The 20,643-nt window shown below is 43.8% G+C and overlaps 1 protein-coding gene across 1 annotated transcript in view; it reads right to left on the reverse strand.

Moving 5' to 3' along the window:
* Positions 1–5,882: 5,882 nt before the first annotated feature.
* Positions 5,883–20,643, reverse strand: part of LOC109472119 (potassium channel subfamily K member 13-like) — a gene marked incomplete at its 5' end in the record, with an annotated part of 74,420 nt that continues 59,659 nt past the window's right edge. The window contains 2 exons of the mRNA XM_019771697.1: positions 5,883–8,134; positions 8,558–8,999. Of these exons, the coding sequence (XP_019627256.1) occupies positions 7,600–8,134; positions 8,558–8,999 (977 nt within the window). The remainder of the gene's footprint in view (positions 8,135–8,557; positions 9,000–20,643) is intronic.

Here is a 20,643-nt window from a genome sequence, read left to right on the forward strand (position 1 = left end):
ATGTGGTGGTCCCAACCTTTGCACTTTGGAAGGTGCTATAGCCTCCATCAGGCTTCGAGAGCGACTGGAATGAGTAGGCAAATTGACCAAATAGACAGATAAAATGCAAGGGGAGTTGGTCTGCTGAATTGATTACAGTTCGAGAGTGGCAAACTGTACTCCTTTTGCTGATCAACTCTCATACTTTTTCCAGCCACTTCTGAAGCCTGGTAGAGGCTAGGGAGATACCGTAACTTCGGGAAACCGTTACCGTGCAAGGTCGGTAAAATTGACCTCATCGGGCGGACATTAAAAACAACCTGTTGACTTCGAGTTCGATGTCTATAAAGGTCTTCCGCTGCGTCCATAATCACAACATAATTTGTATCATCCGAAAGCCAATAAAAAGCACTGAGGATTCTACACAGACCACTCGTATTACATCTACAGTAACTGCATGTTTTCATCTGGTGAGATGTGTACATGCTCTATCCTGTTCAGGTCCTAAAGTCCACACTATGTCACATAGTCCTGAAGACCAGACGTCACAAATATTTACTTGTGGTCCTTTTGATGATAACATTTTGACTATACATATCGGACATTGGCCCGCACAGGCGCGCACGTGATTGCAGCGAGACGCTCATGACGGACACGGTATTGTTCTGTCAAAATGCCAAAACTGCCCTTGAGACTTGATCAATATATCTGAACTTAATCTCCAATCAGATCCTACGGCGGCAAGGCTGTGTCCACTGGTCAAAGGAGTGACCATTAGCTTGCCACCGTAGGATCTGCTTGGAGATTAGCTGAACTGGCTAACGTATCATGCGGTACGGCTAATCTCAGAACCTGCTTTTCCACCACAAGGAATAGACCAGTCACCGACTAACTCTAAAACGCGCACTAGAGTCCTCGGTGACTATGCTACTTTGATCGACTTCAAATGGCGGTATTAGATATCGGTGTCGTGCGTATGATATGTCATGCTTACGCCAAAAAGCAGTTACTCAAACAACTGGATATGATTTTGGAAACGGTCAGATGTTTCAGCTAGCATCCACTAGCTTTCGTCAGTGACTGAGAGACCAGAGGAGAAATGCAGGTTTATAAGCACATATGCCTTCACTTATTTGCATATCAATTATTAGTTTGTGCATTTGTGCTTATAAACCTGCATTTCTCCTCCGGTCTCTCAGTCACTTTAGAGTTAGTCGGTGACTAGTCTATTCCTTATTATGACCGTTTCCAAAATCACATCCAGTTGCTTGAGTAACTGCGTTTTGGCGTATTTTATTACCTGGATGTCTAACCTTCATCGACGTATGTCATGCTTAGTATGACAGACTGCCTTCTCGTGTTGGGCACTAAAATGAAAATACATTTGGATAATGAGTCATTCTTGTATATGATAAAACCATAACGGTGACTGTAACGTTATATGTGTTTCAGTCACCGCCTTGTCAAAAACTAAAATCCAAACTTACGTCTCGCATGGATATGGACTAACTCTGGTGTGGATGCCTGCAGTACCGATAGAAAACGAATGACGGCGCAGTTGTGTTGAAGTTGTGTCGTGTGTAGAAAGGTTTTTATTGCATAGGAACTTCGCAAGTGCACAAACAAGAGTTTTCTGCATTATCTTGAGATAGAAGCTTGAGGATAGAAAAGTAAGACTTACGCTGTGACTATGTTCTCCATACAACAAGTATGCCCAGGTCTATGTCCAAACCTTAAAGTCCAGTCTCACACAGCTTGTACTTACTGTACGCAACTGGTGTGTTACGCCTAAAGGCGGTTTACTGGTTATGCGAAGGCCGAAGCAAGCAAACAATGGCGGGTTGTATAAGGAGGCTACCAGCTGAGCATTTACAGACCAGCTTCGTGATTACATGTGTACTATAGTATAGTGTCATGGAAGCTAACAGAGGAGTGATCTAGACTTCTGTTTACGTTCGTGTCAATTGGACGTGTTGGTCTTTGTCTTGGATGTGCATTTCAATATTAAAGGAACTATCAAAGTTACCTTTAGAAAAAAAACGTCGAGAATATTCACAACTATATCATATTTCCGATTGTCTCCACTCCCCTTCTTAATTTGGAAGTCAAGTTCAAGCCTCCATAAAAGTACAATAAACTGTTTGTTTCCAATTAAAAATACAACTAATTGTTGAAATCTATGTACCCATTTGAATAAGTTCAATGTAATCTTTAAGAGACATATTACGATCGACTATATCATAACGTTACAGGAAGTGAGGAAAATGAATACCAACATACATACAAAACTTAAACCTGGCTTTCTCCGAGTCTTATTTCTATGCTGTGCTGACATCTTTTGGTGCTTACACACAAAATACTTAGAATTCGTTATGAAACTGATACAGTTTAATAATAATGGAAGTCAGTGTCAAGTGTGCAACAAGTGGATAATATAACGTTTACATGTGATAGCCTCGTGTGTGTGCAGTTGTACCATGAGTCGTTGTCATGCATTGGTTGAATGTCATGGGTTATCATTGTTTTTCACTAGGCTTTACTAGGCTATAAACTGAAAGAACATTAGATACAGATAGCGTTATTCGCTACATTTAATATGATATACAGGGTGGAGATCCTCCGATATTGATAACAATAAAATACAGTCCCTTTGCACTTTACCCTGCAGTTTGACAAGCACCGCTAGATGTCGCGATTACTTTACTTAGAAACCCTTAAACTATACTCGGTATTTATCTACATATTCTGTATATTTACAATGATTTACAAATGCCACGTAAAACGGCTATATCTCGATATATCGTTGACCGTTGTCATCTTGCAGAACACCAAGTCATTATCGATAGACCTTTCCTGATGGAACACCTTAAGCCCCGCCCCCTGTTCTATCTCGAACACCTGTTCGAAATATGGTAGAACAGGGGGTTCGACGTGTTCGATTAGGATCTTTCTATTCTCGGCAAAAGCAATGTGTAAATCCTGCACAGATTTCAACCTAAAGTCTAGCGATGGAAGGATGAATCATTATAATGTTTCTCGTACTCCATCCTGCAGTCATAATACATGTATCTCCCATTGGCGAGTGCGTTCCACATCTCATAGGACTATTCAGATCGGATATTCGTATCCGTAATCTGCACTCAACAACAAATGCGAGCCTAGCTCATCTACATAATTGGAACTTGAAATTGGTGTCTTCTCAGTCGGACAAACGGGATTGTTTCCAGGCACTAATCACGAGAGAGTCTCCACAGAGCGACTGATGAATTCTGCCGAGCGCGTTTGGGATTCCAGGCGGCGTGAGACACGGGGGTGTTTTTGTCCAGGTAATCCTGGGACAGAGTGCGTGCGCACGTCCAGGAGATGGGATCTCGTTCCCATCCCCCCGGGGAGTCAGACATGATGAGGTAACGGGGCTGCTCTGACAGACCTCCGTCCGGTAGTGTCTGCGGGAGGACTGGTAATGAGCGGCAGTCGACCTCGGGAAGAGCCGCGGAACAAATCCACCGATCGCAAAGGAACACTTGATCAGAGGGAGGCAGGAGGAATCGGCTGTCGAACGGTCATATCGTCTGCGAAATTCACTGCACGAAAAGTTGGACTTACCAATGGTAGCAAATTGCAGTAAAGTCGGGTAATGTTTGCTTTTAAAACAGTACTGGACTGAACAATGGTAGTAAATGAAATTTACCAGACTTGACTTTTATTTACTATCATTGGGGTCATGTGGCGTAGCGGTAACGTCTTCGGCTCGGAACCAAGAGGTCCCGGATTCGAACCCCACATTGTCACCGATCTTGTGCCCTTGGGAAAGTACTTTACATGACTTTCCTCACTTCACCCAGGTTCACTCACCTAGCTTTGGTCAGGGACGTCCCTCGGATAAGACGTTAAATGGAGGTCCCGTGTTTGGGGGGAGTCACACCCCTCACATATTAAAGAACCCACCGCACTTACCGAAAAGAGTAGGGGACCTTCCCGGTACGAGTGGCTCAAACCTTACAATTCGGACTTACGCAGTTTGTACTGACATGTACAAAACTGATGTGTTACGTCTAAAGAAGGTTTACCGGTTATGCGAAACAAACAAAAAACAAACATTGTTAATTCCGGTGCTGTTTACAAAGCGAACGTAGTCATACCCGACTTCAGTCGCATTTACTACCATCCAACTTTTCGTGCAATGAAACGTCAGTTCAGCCATGGCAAACTTTCTCAAAACGTGTTAATCCTTTCGATTAGAGTAAATCTGACTGACCACACCATCACATGTAGTACAGATACGAGATGTCTCTGAAGACCAAAATTAGAATGCGAGCAGCATGCACTTTTAAGGCAAGGCTTCATTAGTGTTGATTGATCGATGGTTTATGGACATACAGTATAGTCACACCATTTGCTTATGATACGGCGTATCAAAGGACTGAATCGTAATCATATATCTTATATATGAGTACATATATAAAATATATGAGTAACTGTTACATATATATATCTTATATATGTACTCATGTATCTTCCCCCAAGCTGTTGCTTCAATTTGATGTGAGGATATAAATGCTTAAGAGTGAACAATTTTCGTTTACAAAAGACCCGCGAAGGTTTGAAACCACCCCCGTTGGCCCCATCCAAATCCGATTAAATAGATGGCCGCCAACCTTCCCGTCTGACCTCCCCAGAATTGCACAGCTCTCGTAAAATTCAGATACGCTGTGCGTATGTCACGGGAGGCCGCACATAATCGACTAGATCCCGCTTATGCCGAAACCATTAAACCAATTATCTCACGCAGTTTTCGGGCGTCAATTACGGGTTTATATGTTTTCTTTTTCAGATACGATATTGCTTAGTACCCACCCACGTAACGTTAAGGATAGCTCGTTAAACAACTGTCAGACGTTTTGGTAAGTCATTTCGGATTTCAGCCCCTAAAATTTCCGCTCGCCTTACGGTGCTATTTCATTTTACGGACTAAATTCGGAGTCGGATTAAATTCGTGAAATCAAGTTTCTGGTTGTATAAAGGGGCAACAAAAGAATAAGATGCGTGGAGGATCGAATTGAATGAGGGGAGGTTCATACCTATTATCGCGGTTTCCCTCTCCACAGTTGTTAGTGGACAGTCCCCGGCATCATTTTGCTGACTGAAGCGATACAGTTCGCGGGCACCTATCTGCCGGCTCCCTTCGCACCTTGTGCTCAACGCTGGTGATGGAACCTCATTTTTCATGTCTACAGAGCGCTTGGTGGAGACTCAACAACTTGTTTCTTGCAAATGCACATGGCTCTAGCAATCGCAACAGTCAAACTGGGCCGAATATTGTCATGCCTGAACGCTGAAGGAAATACTAGCGTCACGTTCCTTGAAGAAACCGTTCTTTCTGTTCGAACACAGTTCTTTCTGTTCGAACACAGTTCTTTCTGTTCGAACACAGTTCTTTCTGTTCGAATACAGTCCTTTTTAATTCCGTTCGACCACCGTTCTGTATCTTCGAACAGTTCTTTCTGTTCGAAAACCGTTCTTTCTGTTCGAACACAGTCCTTTCTAATTCTGTTCGACCACCGTTCTGTATCTTCGAACAGTTCTTTCTGTTCGCACACAGTTCTTTCTGTTCGCACACAGTTCTTTCTGTTCGCACACAGTTCTTTCTGTTCGAATACAGTCCTTTCTAATTCTGCTCGACCACCGTTCTGTATCTTCAAACAGTTCTTTCTGTTCGAAAACCGTTCTTTCTGTTCGAAAACCGTTCTCTCTGTTCGAAAACCGTTCTTTCTGCTCGAACACATTGTAGTAGTGATAATCTCCAATGACGTATACCAAGTAGGTTTACTAGCTAGCGTCCGTCGGTTGATTTCTTTTACCGGATTATCTAAAAAAAATTATGGATAATTTTTGGTGGCTGGGGGGAGGGGATTTCGCGCCATAATTACATTTTAGGAAAAATCTATCCAGAAATTTGACAGGAATTTTCCCCGTCGCCATCGGGAGTCTGGGAAACTTTCAACACTACTTTGCCTTGGCGGAGGCCTGCGCTTTGTGCTCTGTGGTGCTCTGTGTGACGATGCTGTAGAAAAATAGGTATCGTGGGCTGGTTATTTTCGACCAAACATCCAACCTTGTTTGTGACCACAACTTCTATTGTTGCTGCGTAGGCACTGTTTGTAGGTCTATGAGCGAGGACCCGGTATTGAAATTTCTAGAAGTTTCCCTCCTAATCTGTTGGACCGCGACACGGCTGCTGTGGATGCTACCATCTTATGAAAGTGATGCTCCTTCTCATCGGCAGAATGCTACCTGTCACATTGACATACTACGTCATTAGATCGAGTCACAGCATGTTGGTTGTGAAAAATGTCGGTAATAGTCGGGGAGAAACGCAAAGTTACACTTTGACGCCTTCGAAAAAAGAACCGCAGCATTGATGCCTTTCTATCGGTCCAATGAAAATAATTAGGTCAAATAAAAGCTCTACTTTGCAATAATCGAGCTTTGAGGGAGTCACGTTACCCAGGAATACATGTTGAAGGCGTTATCTTGTGGTAATTTTCCCTAACAAGACCAACATGTATTATAGACGTACATATAGATTGTAGATGGGTATGTATAGCGTTAGTATGTCGCTGAATAAGATGGCAATCCCCTTTCAACGTGCTGCTTCTGTTCCTGAGAAAATGCCTGTAGGGTAGAGAGAGCTTACATTCTTGGACTTCTGGTAGCCATAAGCTGCTAACGTTTACAAAGTCTTGTGCGGTATAGAAAGTACTAAAGAGAAGGTCTCCTCGACAACTGCGTGCTTGCAGATGACCGTATATGATGTCTCCTTGCCAGAAGCTGCAGCACCTTGCATGTAGATATTGTGGCGATCTTAGCTTCCAGTCATGGGTGAATATGCGACCCATTACATAATGGATCTTCTTATGGTAGACTTCCGCATAAAACATCAGTTGTTCACTGGACGTGTTGTCGACACGGTTACTTAAAGCGTCTTTATATGAGGAATAACGTTTATACTTAATCAGAAAGACAACGTCTCTCAGAGTTAGTTCATGTCTTTGTCTGTTGCTTGAACCGGTGACACATGTTAAACGTTGCCGCCATGTCCAGTCATCGCTGTCCTCCTATCACGGTTTATTGCCAATACGTGACTGCGTCACTCTCCTCGACTGAAGGCCTTTTTATTTCAAGTCTTTACACACACTTGTGGAGGTCTTTTTCCTCTCGCCGATATCTTCGGTTGATCTGTTGAAGCCTTACATGCTCAGAGGTTTTCACCGACGTCAGTGAATAGAAATAAGGCGGCTTTTTCAGTCATCCCGTGTAGCCCAGTCCGCATTTATTGTACGTTAAGCACATTTTGCTTTTTTCCAAGCTCGTGCCGGTGTGAGGCGCATCTGGTCGTGACAGCGCTTCAATCCTTCCTCACAGATTGCTCTCACAGAGACTTGAAGAGATTTTCACCTCTACTATTGAGAGAATCCCAACAGGCAATGAAGCATTCCATCTTTCGTTTAACTTCAACTTTCATCAGTTCTTACCAAGACTACAAGTGATCTGCATGCTAGATGCCAACACTTTGCTGACTTGGTGACGAACGTACAAACATACCTCGTGGTTTTCTTTTCACTGCTTATTGGCTTCTCCCGCTAGTCTGCTGTTGAGGATCGCGAGCGCCCCGACTCCCCCGGCCAGCCCGCCGCCGTTGTAGTGGGAGTGCCTGGGGGGTGGGGCAGCGCGTGCGTGGTTTGCCGTCTCCGAGAGCTGTTTCTGCATGATGGCCAGGCTGACCTTGTTGGACGCGAGAAAATCCCTCATGGAGATCATTTCTCCCGACATTCTCCTACTGTCCGAGTCGCTGTCGTAGCTGAGCCTGTCGGGCTCGGGCGGGGGCGGCGGCACGTCCGTCGGCGAGCGAGAGCTGTTGTCCGCGTGGTTGGCCCTGCTCTGCATCTGCAGCCGCCTCTTGAGGTGACCCGGGGTGATGGCGTTCCTTCTGGGCCGGCCCTTGGGCTTCTGTTTCTTCTTGCAGCAGCGACAGCAGTATTTGACGGTCTTCCTGATGATCCACGTGAGGAACTGCTTGATGATGATGGAGATGACGTTGAAGAGAGAGTAGATACAGCAGGCACCAATGAGGATGAAGATGAAGTTGCCGAACCTGCAATAAAAAGAGAGACTAAGATAAACTGGAAAGGGCACAGAACCAAGCCGAAGGATGCTGCAGTGTAGTTTTTAGTGTAGCGGAAATGAAATGAAACCTGCAGTAGATGGTGCTGGAAGACAGACGAAAAATGTCCAGACTATGACTTATAACCTTGTGAACGTACCAATCACTAAGTATCTGACACCAGTCCAGAAACGAATGCGGAACGGCCATGCCTTCAAATATCAGAGTTATCAACTAAGAATTGAGGTGTTGAAGAACTATCGTAAAGTGGAACTCGTTGCCACCAAGCACAGGTGGGCCTAATGGCGGTTATACTGGCTATACAGATGCAAATACGGAAGCTGGTGTGATACTAGTAGTTACGCCGGAGGGCGGTTATATATACCGGCTATACAGATACAGACAGATACAAACCTGTAGAACGGCTGGTTCTGGTACTTGACGTTCTGGCTGGTGACGTAGTCCCCGAAGCCGATGGTGCTGAAGGCGATGAAGCAGAAGTAGATGGACTCCAGGTAGGTCCAGTTCTCCACGGGGCTGTACATGGCGGCGGCGCTGCAGGCGATGGCCACGGACGCCATGCCGAGGTACAGCATCACCCAGTACACGGACGGCTTCCACGCCTCCAGGGAGTCGCTGTCCCCCTCCGAGCTGTGGCTGTTGGACGGCTGCTGGTTCAGGAGACCTTTACGCCTCAGGTCGCGCTCGTGGCACTTTTTCATGCAGAAGGCCAGGCAGGTGATGATGCGCTCCAGGAACAGGTTGAAGAAGAGGATGGTGGAGGCGCAGCCGAACAGGCCGTAGAACAGCAGGAAGATCTTTCCCTCGTCCGTCTGAGGCGTCGTCATGCCAAACCCTGAAACACACAAGAAAAAACGGTTGTCAAAATGGACCATAAACAACTAGATGTGTCCTAGATATCTGTGATGTCGTCATGCCAAACCCTGAAACACACAAGAAAAAACGGTTGTCAAGTGGACCATAAACAACTAGATGTGTCCCAGATGTCTGTGATGTCGTCATGCCAAACCCTGAAACACACAACAAGAAAAAAATGTTAACTTTTATTGAAACGAATCATAAACAACTTGGTTGATGGTGTTGAATATTGCCGTGTCTCTGATTTTTGTGATGTCGTTATGCCAAACCCTGAAACACGACAAGAAAAACACGTTGTTGAAACGGGCCAGAAACAATTTGGTTGGCACTGCTGTTTCTGAATCTTAGTAACGATGCGAATCCTGAATAAACACACTGACTCATAAATGGGAAACACATGTACACAAACATGTTTTTGTGTCCTGATTTTGACGATCTACCGAGGCTACTCATTCACAGAATACTAGTATAATGTAACGCAACAGTTCTGTCCAAGGTACTGACGTCTAATCCCTTTGACGTGAACCAGTCATGTCCCCTTCTCTGAGTAAAGATGACACCTGTCCCAATATGTAGTGTTTTTATCGGAAAACAATATCAAGCGCAAAATTGAGACGGCTTTTTGTGTAAAGAATCTTTCCCCGCCATATCAGTTAAGTCATCTCCTGGGAAGAACGAACTTAAAGCAGTTTAAAAAAAACACTGCCACTCTGCCAGTAAAATATTGTGATTTTTGTGAGTTTTTCGAACACCCTTCGCCATACTACAATAATATTTTCCCGCTGTATCAGTTGAGTCATCTCCTGGGAAGAACCAACTTAAAGTAGTGTAAACATCACTGCCAGTAAAGATATTGTGATATTTGTGTGTTTGTACAATTTGTACAAATCAAGTAGGCTTTGCGAAAAACAGCGTCTCCTTTGCATCCTTCACCTTCGTAATATCAGCCAGCTGAAACGTTCTCAATTTTTGATCAGCCTGTCTCTCCTCATTTGCGCGCCTTTCCACAACTAAGCGCCAGAATCTCCCCCCTAAAACCCTCTCAAAACCCTCCTCTAGAGGCGGAACATTTCCAATCTGACCCCTCACGGTGGCCCAAGCGAAACTAGGAATCCCGTAATGGCCGCAACATTAAGCAAGACAGATTTCTGTCCGAGAGCCAGAGACGGGTAAGATCCCTGGATTTACAGCTGTGCATAAATGGGCCAGTTTGCACCGGTTGGAGTGCTGTGTACGCTGAGTCCCTGCTGGGGGGATAACCGCTTAACGGCCGGGAATGAGACAGGTGAACGGAACATCCTTTTCCCGGAAAACTACGGGATTAAGGACGGGGGGAGGAGGTAAAAGGCTGATGATACGTCAACCAATGCCTCATGTACAGAGTGGGAAACTTACAGACTGTATTAACAAGTCAGGGCTTGAAACACTTTTTTCTGTATACCTGCACTTGAAAAATTTTACCTGCATCACTCAGAATTTGGGAATCTTACTAAAACTGTTCAGAAACGTTTGCCATTATTTTGTTTATACTTCATAGGTGTTAAGAGTCAATGCAGCATGCAAATCGTACATTTGTATACAAGTCCAGTACACGGACCAGTGCCGGTTAGATACCGGTAGACATCAGATATACCTGCACTAACCTGCATATGCAGGTGGTACGAGTATTTCCAGCCCTGTCAAGTACACGGACAAATGGACCGTAATGTACTCCACAGGACCTACAGGCTGCCAAGACCTTTGCCCCGTCAAAGTCTGAGAAAATGCAACCTGGTAGCAGCAGATCCCCTGGCCCCAGGACGGCTACTTCGTACCTGTGTCGTTGTGCATCTTTCCTGTCTGATGCCTTAGTAGTGGATCATTTTGAGTGAAATCAACGTTGCCAGTATCCAATCTTCAGCGTGGATATCCATCAACAGTGGCTGAATTTTTTTTCTTTATTAAAACATTTAGAAGCAAAGTGGACAGGATGACGACACACTCAAGCCGAAGCTTATGTTCATGTCGCCATCTGACATTACAAAAATACAAAAGCAAATGCAAAAACAGACATGCAAAGCTTAATAATAACAGAATAGAATAAATAAGGTTACAATGTGTAACCAGGCAAAAAAGGCAAAACTTACAAAATTGATAGGAAAGAATTACTCAAATCTTTTAGTTTCCTTTATAAATGATTGAATATAAAGTAAAATTTTTAAGTTATTTTTCCCACTATGGATACGGCATAGGAGCCTCCACCAGTAGAAGCAATCGTATTAATGTAAAACTAGAAAGTAAATGAATATTGTTGTGCATACCTTCACATGGTCTAACAAACTACTTCTCGGTTTATTCTTACTCAAGCACATTCAGTCGGCCCTCCAGCTCTGTCCCGCCATTGCTCGCTACATAATGTATTATCCAACACCACAGGGTGTCTGCTACAGCACCAATTACCATGGCGAAAGCTGTCCTGCCACTTGCTACATACATGTAATGTAATCCAACACCACAGGGTGTCTGCTATTGCATCAGTTACCATGGTGACAGACGTATGGCCCAGGTCACTGACCTAGGCAAGAGGAAGGTTTAGACAAGAGGAAGAAGAAGAAAGAAGTTTCCTTCTGTGTCCTGTGGAGGAAAACATAATTAGACGTGTCATTTTCCGACAATTTCCTCCCTTCCAGTCACTTTAGACCAGTGCAATCCTAGTCCGCCCATCGTGACTTTACGGAACCCCTTTCTCCCTCATGTTCAATTTTGCAACTCAGTGTTGCTATCTCTATCTCCGCGCGGCTAAGCACCTACATGTGTCATCACGTCGTTATCACAGAAGCGAGACGGACCTACAGAATACAACAATACATCATGGACATCTTTCATTTGCTGGATTATACCCTCTTCACACGAGAGGCGGAATGAACCGGAATACCGTCTGAATGAAAGTTCTTTGTATATTTCTGGATATTTAAAGTCCATTTCTCACTATATTATATATACAAATATTTTGCCCATTCTTGTGGCCGGCCAGGTTGTTTTGAGCCAGAGTCTATATGCTTATTTGCGGCGCTAACAGTCTATCAGTGAGTAGATCAACAAGGTAAGGCAGTGTGCTCTTTAGATAGATCTGGCGGTTTGAATTGCTTGTCAGAGTTTCCGTTGACAAATGCGCAAAGACTCCGCGGGTCCACCTCACGTCAAGCCCCGTCTGATCGCCGGTGATATTTCAGGCGGGGCGAAACTCTTCACTGAAGGTACACAAGCTATTATTGGGGTCGGGCAGCGAGGGGATCCATCACCAAGGCAGTGACAGCCATTTTAATTACAGGATCGGCGCGCGGGCAGCGGTCTGGCTCTTTTGAAAAGAAATTTGCGCGCTATTTTTCGCCATTGACGTTCACCTCTACAATGGGTAATCAAGTGTTGGCCCTTACTCTATACCGCGTGTTGATTGATGTTGTGTTCTGCCGTCTGCGCTGCCCATATTAGGGCAACATATCAGCGCCTGCCGTTTCAGCGCGGAGGAAATTTGCTTGAAGCTGCTCCAAACACGGAACGATTGATGACTTCAGAAACACGCGAGACGAGCCGGGGACTTAATTGGTTTTGGTGAAAACTCACGTGTACCAGACGTGCGCACGGAAGCGTTAGACTGTTGTACTGCACACACGCTCACGACTCCGGAGGCGCCGTGCAACAAGTGGCTATGTCGTACGGAAATAGACAGGCAAACATGAGAGTCGTGTTAAGTGGTTCCGTCATTGCTGGTGTAGGCTCAGTTCCAGGAAATCTGTTGTTTTTTTTTGCACTGTTTATGGCACTTAGTATGCTGGTAACTACTCTCCAAGCAGATGTTGATGGGGGAAGATCGTTACATTTTATATATGGCCCCTTTTTTTGTCGCTGCCCCCTTGGATGGCGCATGGAACCTCTCTGGCCAATGGATACTGCCTGCCTGGCTTTTTGCCACCGGTACCCTGGGATCTGGAGATTAGGCGATAACTAGCTGTGTATCCGGTATGCCTTAACACCACAGCCGACCAAAACCGACTACGACCGGGTGTAATATGCAGAATACATATGACACCTTGTATGATGCTCAGAATAAATTTTCTATGAAGTTTGAATAATGAAAACATGAAATTTCATGTTATTCCACTTGTTTGAAAATTCAACCCCTACATAAATGTGCAGGTGTCCGTCGCGCGCTATTGTATATATAATTCTCTGGGTTATATTACCGACTCCGTGCAGTGTTCCCCATTCATCCTCCCTAAAACCATTTCGTTTATGAACCCCTGTTTCGTGCAAGTACCCTTATCGCTTTAGCGCATTCCCTACATTTGCCGTTGCTCTTAAGCGCAACATTTCTGTAATTAGGACATGTTGATTTGATTATATGGATGACATCCACGCGCGCATGAATTTTCGGCCGTTTCCAAAAAAACAGTTTTCAACCATACTGTAAATCGTACAAAACAGTTGCAAAATGAGCAAAAATATACCATAGTTACAAAAAAATTAATAAAAACTATACCAATGTCGTAGAATGCCAACATCAAACGAAAAAAGACGAAATTGTAAAGAAATGAACTTGAAGACTAGATTATTCACCAAACCATATTCTGTGCCATTTGCTCAACCCTCATGACCACGTAGATTTCATAATGAAAAGAACTTTTTTTTGCAAAACTTTTTTTTATTCGCACGCGCGCATCAGTTTTGGGGTTCCCGGAGGATGTCATCCATATAATCAAATCAACATGGCCTTACTCGAACGAAAGGCTTCGTCGACAATGAAGACATAATATGTGTAATAGATATTGTCCATGTGATAGACAGTAATAGATCAATATTGATGACCTTTCTATCTAGCTAGTATAGTTGCGCCCAATTTAAGCTCTACACAAGGAAACGAAAGTGATCTCGATCCATTCATAACTCACTGAAGAGCTAATTTCCCACTGGTCGTGACAGAGAAGACAGACGCTATGTACAGTCTTTACAGCACAGGAGACATTCCCCCAGCTCTTTTCGACAAGCGCAATGACGAGTGGACCACAGCTTAACGTCCAGTCATTGGGAGTGCGAGTGCAACCCTTTCCAGTAGCGTGCATGTCGGGTGAGCGACAACAGCCGCGTCTCAACCTCTTGGTCCCTAACCACTAAGCCAAGCATGGTTCATCCTTCATACATTAACCCCAAAAGTTGTATGACGTAACCGCAGGTTTTTTTTTCACTCAGCACCAGACGTAGATGGCAACAGCCGGGATTCGAACTCCCAACCTCTTGGTCCAGAGGCAGGGTCGCTAACCACTGGACCATAAATGCTACGCATACGTCACATCCCTTCATACATTAACCCCAAACGTTATATAACGTAACCGGGGGTTATTCGCCCGGTGGCAGACGTGAATGCAGAATGGCCCAATTACATGAATGTGATGACGGCACAGCACACTTCTTGCCTCGTGCTTAATAGTGGACGATTTTCCGGAGGCGCCTCTGACGGGTTGTGCACACCATGCATGGTCAAGTGTAACGTGTGGTAGGAATGAAGTATTTATTTTTTTTATTGAATAAAGTTATACAACTTATTTCACAGCCCCACTTAACATTTAACATAAATACAATGGTCATACAAATAGTCGTAAAGTAGTGCGCTGAGACACTAGACCCCATACATACAGTAATATATCTAAAGAGAAGTGTTATATGATTTATATATTACAAACAAAAACAGAGTATACTATGTAACAAAAAAAACGTTTCGTGCCGCTTATAAAAGCTTTTGTCGAAGGCCCTGGAAAAGTCCAAAAAGACAGCACGAACTTCCTTTCCGTTATCAAGAGCTTCAGAGATTAAATGATTAAACAGATTAAATGTAAACAAGTTGACACACAGTAGAGTCCCCCTTAACAAAACCAGACTGAAAGGAATAGATAAGGTCGTTAGAAATAAAGTGGTTATAAACATGTTTGTAGACAATTTTTTCCAGGACCTTCCAGGAATGAATTAGCCTCCAGCAAGACTTATTATTAATGGGTGCTTGGATGGAAGAATTAAGGCAGAAATAAGGTCAGACTGGCCATGGGGGTCGGTATACTGTTAGGGTTTCAATCTCCCATCGGCCAATAATTCTCCCTGTTGGGCTAAATCTTATTTGTCTATTGGTATTTTATGCAAAGTGAAAGGGAGGGCAAAACAGGTGCGTACGCACCTTTACAAGTTGCCCCCCCTATACAAAAAAACAAACAAACAATGTATGTGTGAAAACACATGTACAGCAAAAAATATACACAGTCAATTACGGCAATATATAAAAATACACAAAACAGCCAAGACAGGCAATCTTAGTGTTTTTGAACCCGAGTCGTTAGTCTGGTGGAAACTAGGAACGGATTACTGACATTTCGCTGCTTCTAATTTTCCGACAAAGACAAAATCGCCCATACCATATACCATAAACTCATCATGTTGTTTGGAAAGAAATCGGGCATTTACAGCAAACCGGACCTTAATATAATAACCCGGCCTCAGCTGTCACTGAATCCTCCCATGCTATAACCGTACCAATATATAATAATAGACCCAAAGAACATGAACGGGGCAATTATTTCTCTATGCCCTCCTTCCTATGCGTCATAGATCCCACCCAACAAAATGAATCCTCTCATGCTGTAATAGTACCAGTATATCATAATTGACCCACATAACAACAACGTGGTAATTCTTGTTGTATCCAGAACCGTGCCTTATCCACTTAGAAGTTAGAGACATACTGAGGCACGGTTACCCACAATCGTGCCTGGTCCAAATCTACGTTCATGGATACGCGCAGACTATCCAGAACTGTGCATCAGGTATAAAACTAGATCAGGTATACAACTAGATAGTCACGGTTCTATATACGATAATTCTCTGTCTGCACCGAGCACCGCCCCCCCCCGTTTGCGCCATGGTTGGTAGATCCCAGAATGAACCCCGCCCAACAATGAATGAAGACCTTTATTGCACATTTCTACCACACTTGGCTAAGTACAGGTCACAACAAAACAATAAGAATGAACACGGTTAACAGATACAAAATTAACTATCGTTATATAAATTTCTCCTCGCTTTTCTGTTATTGCAGCAATAAACGTACAGATCTGTTTTTCGATGGGTGGATTGTCTAGTCGCATAAGGAATATGAATTTTTCTATAGTACTTAAGTGCGTGAAATAGGGGAATAGGTGTTGTACAAACGTATACAGTTCATTTCTTTCTTTGCTGTACAGTTCACATTCTGTTACAAAATGGCGTTCGTCTTCTATTTTGTTCAAGTTACAATATTTACATAATCTATGTTCAACAATGCAGGTATGACAGAGCGCGACTGTCAGGGACCGTGGCACGCCGTTCGTCATCGCATTCTCTATCTTATCATAGACCCATTCAGTCCTGGGATCCAGCAATATTTCAAGATTAAAGGCGACCATAGTGTCAACCTTTGAATGAATTTAGCACAAATCCTGGATTTGGGGATTGAAACGGCGCGATTAGAGCTTCAGACGGTGTGACCTAGTCGAGACAATCGCTAAGCCGTTCACACAGCGCAACATTTTTTAGCAAATTACGCTTTTTTGATTGTACGCTAGTAACCTTGTGTGCAGTTATTCCTCTAAATAGCCATAGTCTCTCTTAGACCGTCAGATCCTTTCTAAGTACATATCTCATGTTTAGATGATGCCATGTACTGTGCTAGAAACACACCAGTTGCGAAAGTACTTCAGGACTGTTGTCTTGTAGAAGTTAGATATGATGTAACATGCTCAATTTTTAATATTTCTAAAACGTATTTTCCTATGTAAATGTAGAAAATATACTTGCAATTTATATGTGAAAACTGATTTTTAATTAACACACCAAAATGTCTGAGGCAAATAGCTTTTAATATTTGTCTTACATGCCTTGCGCCCTCCTGTTCTAAGTATAGCAAGGGATAAAGGGCTGACCTTGGTTTTAACCAAGCAATTTCCATCTTGTATATTCACTGAAATAAAGATGATTTTAACGCCCTACACTGTAACAGTGGACTAAGTACTACGCCGCTTTTCAATAGCCGCAACAGTAAAAATAGTCCAGTCCTGAAGAGTAAACTGTCACAGAGATTCGTGAATTTACCACCTAGTTAGATATAACATCATCCGCAGAAGGGATGTCTGGTCGCCTGGAGAAAGTTAGTGTATTAGTGTATACAGTAACATGAAACTGACATGTGGGTTGCAGCTTTTGCGAACAAAATGTGCCAAGAAAGGAGATTTTGTGATGAACTTGAGTTGAGGACAACAACGCCGACGGCGTCACATGAAGTACAGGGTGTCTGGACTAACTGACTGTTAATATCCTTTTGTCGCGGTCTTTACTGAGATTTAGTCTACGTGTTGACAGCACTGACATACTTATCTTATCTCCCTCCGCACAGTGAGTCGTCGCTTCAAATTGGGTTGACAAGAGGGCACCATTAGTGATCACAGGTAATCCACGTCCTACCGCGGCTGGTTAGGGTTTCATTTCAATCAGTGATTGTGCCAAGATGCTGTGCGAACTAGCTCACGGACACAATGCATTACGCATGAAGTACGTGACTTCAAAAGTTGCCAGGTAGACGGAAAGAATTAATTCTGTGCAAGGAGGGACAACTGGCCCTATCTATGTATGAGAGATTAGACTAGAGCGCCTATATAATACTTTGAACTTTAAAGCAAAGAAGTCACATTAAGAGCCATTAGATGATATACAGTTCTACCTTTGTACATGAACGACGTTGATGATATTTCAGTGCGTGCAGAGAAAGGAAAAGCTACTAAATTGAATTAGCAGATTAGTTACGGCTGTTACATAACGTTAAGAGTGATGAGGACGTGTAGAGGTAGACGAAGCACAAGTATGCAGATGTGGGGGAGGCGACACGGCCTGGCATTAACCGCACACGGGGGGAGGGAAAATGATCGTCTGACTCGCCTTTCGGCAGAGCCGATCCGTCAGAGAATGTCTGTCGGAATGACAACAACTCCCCACTGCGCATTCTAACTACCTCTCCCCTGACCCTGGCACTCGAGCTTTACGTTTCTGCCATATAAATGTGACCATAGATTTACCGCTGCTGTCAAGTCGCTTAAAGGCTTGACTATGTAGCTCAAGGTTGTATCATATGCAATCAAATTCACTGACCTTCCCGACCAGGTCTGAACATACCAGACTCACCCCATGACCCGTTAGATATATCACACTATCTGAATTGTACAGACGGTGAAAGCCTACCTTGTCCATTGCCAATGTCAGTAAATTTATATGTGTCTCTCTTGGCTGTAGGCAGTTTATTTGTGATTCGCTAGTGATACATCAAAATAGGTTGATCCTTTCCATAGTAAACTAAAAAAAACTTCATTTGACAACTTTTGCTAGACATTTCAAGAAAAGGATGAGAACACAAGAATACAGCAGACCTGAGGAATGATCATACGTATCTATGGAGACTGCAATAGTACACTTATAATGTAGCGTGTCATCTGGCTCGACGTTCGTATGAACCTGTGACAGGGACGATAACAGGGGGCCCTGCGAGAGGGAAACATTCTGATAATGGTAGCGAGTTAAAGTAGCGTGGCAGGTGACTTAAAGTAGTATGAAACATTGAAGAAAGTTTATCTGTGTATCTTTCCATGGTGTGTGCCGCCCATCAATCAATAGCCTTTATTTATATAACGAGACACTGCCCCGAAATGATTCGTATGTACAAAAGCTCAGCTGGTCACAATAACCGGGTTTTCAGCACCAAGGACAGAGCGAGTGAGTCCCCTGCAACACGGCGTCCTGCCCATCGCAGTCTTTTCGCACAATTTCCCACTAACAATACCGCACGCGTACGCGGGTTCAATAGCCTGCGTAAATTGAAATATACTTTTTAAACTGTTGAATCTTGGAGTTCCGGTGTAGGATCCTTCTTTAGCAGCGTGTGATCATCATCTTGTTGACCGTCCAGCTAAGTACAATGTAACCCGAAAGTTGTGACCTTGTGGGCCGTTCTGTAACCCGAGCTGCTTATGTTGAGGAATCAGAGCATGCAGCTGCACCTGGGCGGCTGTTTATACGTGCTTATAAGACGCCAACGGTGCGTGATGCACGCAGCATTCAGGAACTGATTCATTTCTTTCATATTTCGGGAGCTTACATCATTCATCATCATCTAGTCGTGAGGGTTTCATGGATGTTCATGACTCTTTTCCGCCAGCCCTCCCTTTCCTCCGTCATTTAAACGGATTGTATTCGGGGTCTTCTGTGCCAAACGACCTGCAGTTTCCAATGAACCAAAGACAAATTGAAGAAAGCAGTAGAAGCTGACAACAGCTCTTTTCCAGAGGCACCGGGGACTTGAGATGTCGGCACCCATGCTGGGACTATTTTTACCCGCTCAATACTGTCCAACAACATCGTCCATCTAGTAGACCTACAATCTCCAGTAGGGGCGATTTGAAAACAGTGGAAGCTGTTCTGTTTCTATCAGCAACTGAAGAGGTCAAGTCATTAAGAAGCGAACTGTTAGGCGGAGCCCATCCCGCAGGATTGCAAACCCCCAGGCGCAGGTGACCCTAAAAGACCGCGGGCTGTTCAATACAAGATGACAGATGAGATGGCCCATACGTAGCGACAGGGTCGAAACAATATCACCGAGGTTTCTCAGAAACTACACAGAGCGATTAATGGCCTTTTTCCTTTCAACTAGGACTGCGTGCTACTGCACGGCCTAATCCGAGAAAAGTGCACGAAAGGCTGCTACTTACACAGGGAAGGAATATTGATGGAGGATCCAAGACGATTATTCTTGTCTACGCACGACACCGCTCTTGTTGTCGAATTAGAGGCTATAAGTATAGATCCGGTCTTGAGCACAACATGCTGCTCCCAAAACAATTTATGGAAGTCTCAAAAGCTCATCCATCGTCGAGTAAAGTCTGCTGGGCACTGCTATCGTGCCAAGCAACAAATAGTTCCATCCATTTCCCTGTGTAACCCAAGTGGTAAAATGCATTGCAGAAGTTTAACTTTTACGGACACTGTAGTTAGAGACACTGGGATTAAACACGGTAATATAGAAAAGAAATGCTTCACGTGGCTGTGTGGAGTGAAATATGTACTAGCTTGGTCCCAGCTGATACAGGCCGTGTAGATGATTATGATGGTTCCTATGGTTTTTGTCGTTCTTCACATACTGTAAGACAACGGTTGCTGGAGAAAGGAATTCGATTTGATAATGGTTAGACAGCCAGGTAGAACATCCTGGCTAGTTTACGCTTCGATAGTCACTACCCACCTTTTTTTTTATTCATTCACATAGAAAAAGGTACCGGACATGGTGGTGCCGCACTCAAGTGGAAAGCACTTATGTTGACGGCACCACTGAAATAAATACATATAATAAGGCCATGTTGATTTGATTATATGGATGACATCCGCGCGCGCATGAATTTTCGGCCGTTTCCAAAAAAAAAAGTTTTCAACCATACTGTAAATCATACAAAACAGTTGCAAAATGAACAAATTTATACCGTAAGTTGCAAAAAAATATTTGAAAACGATACCAATGTCGTAGAATG

This window comes from Branchiostoma belcheri, unplaced genomic scaffold, assembly GCF_001625305.1.
Source record: "Branchiostoma belcheri isolate BF01 breed outbred unplaced genomic scaffold, Haploidv18h27 scaffold27, whole genome shotgun sequence".
Lineage (NCBI taxonomy): Eukaryota > Metazoa > Chordata > Leptocardii > Amphioxiformes > Branchiostomatidae > Branchiostoma > Branchiostoma belcheri.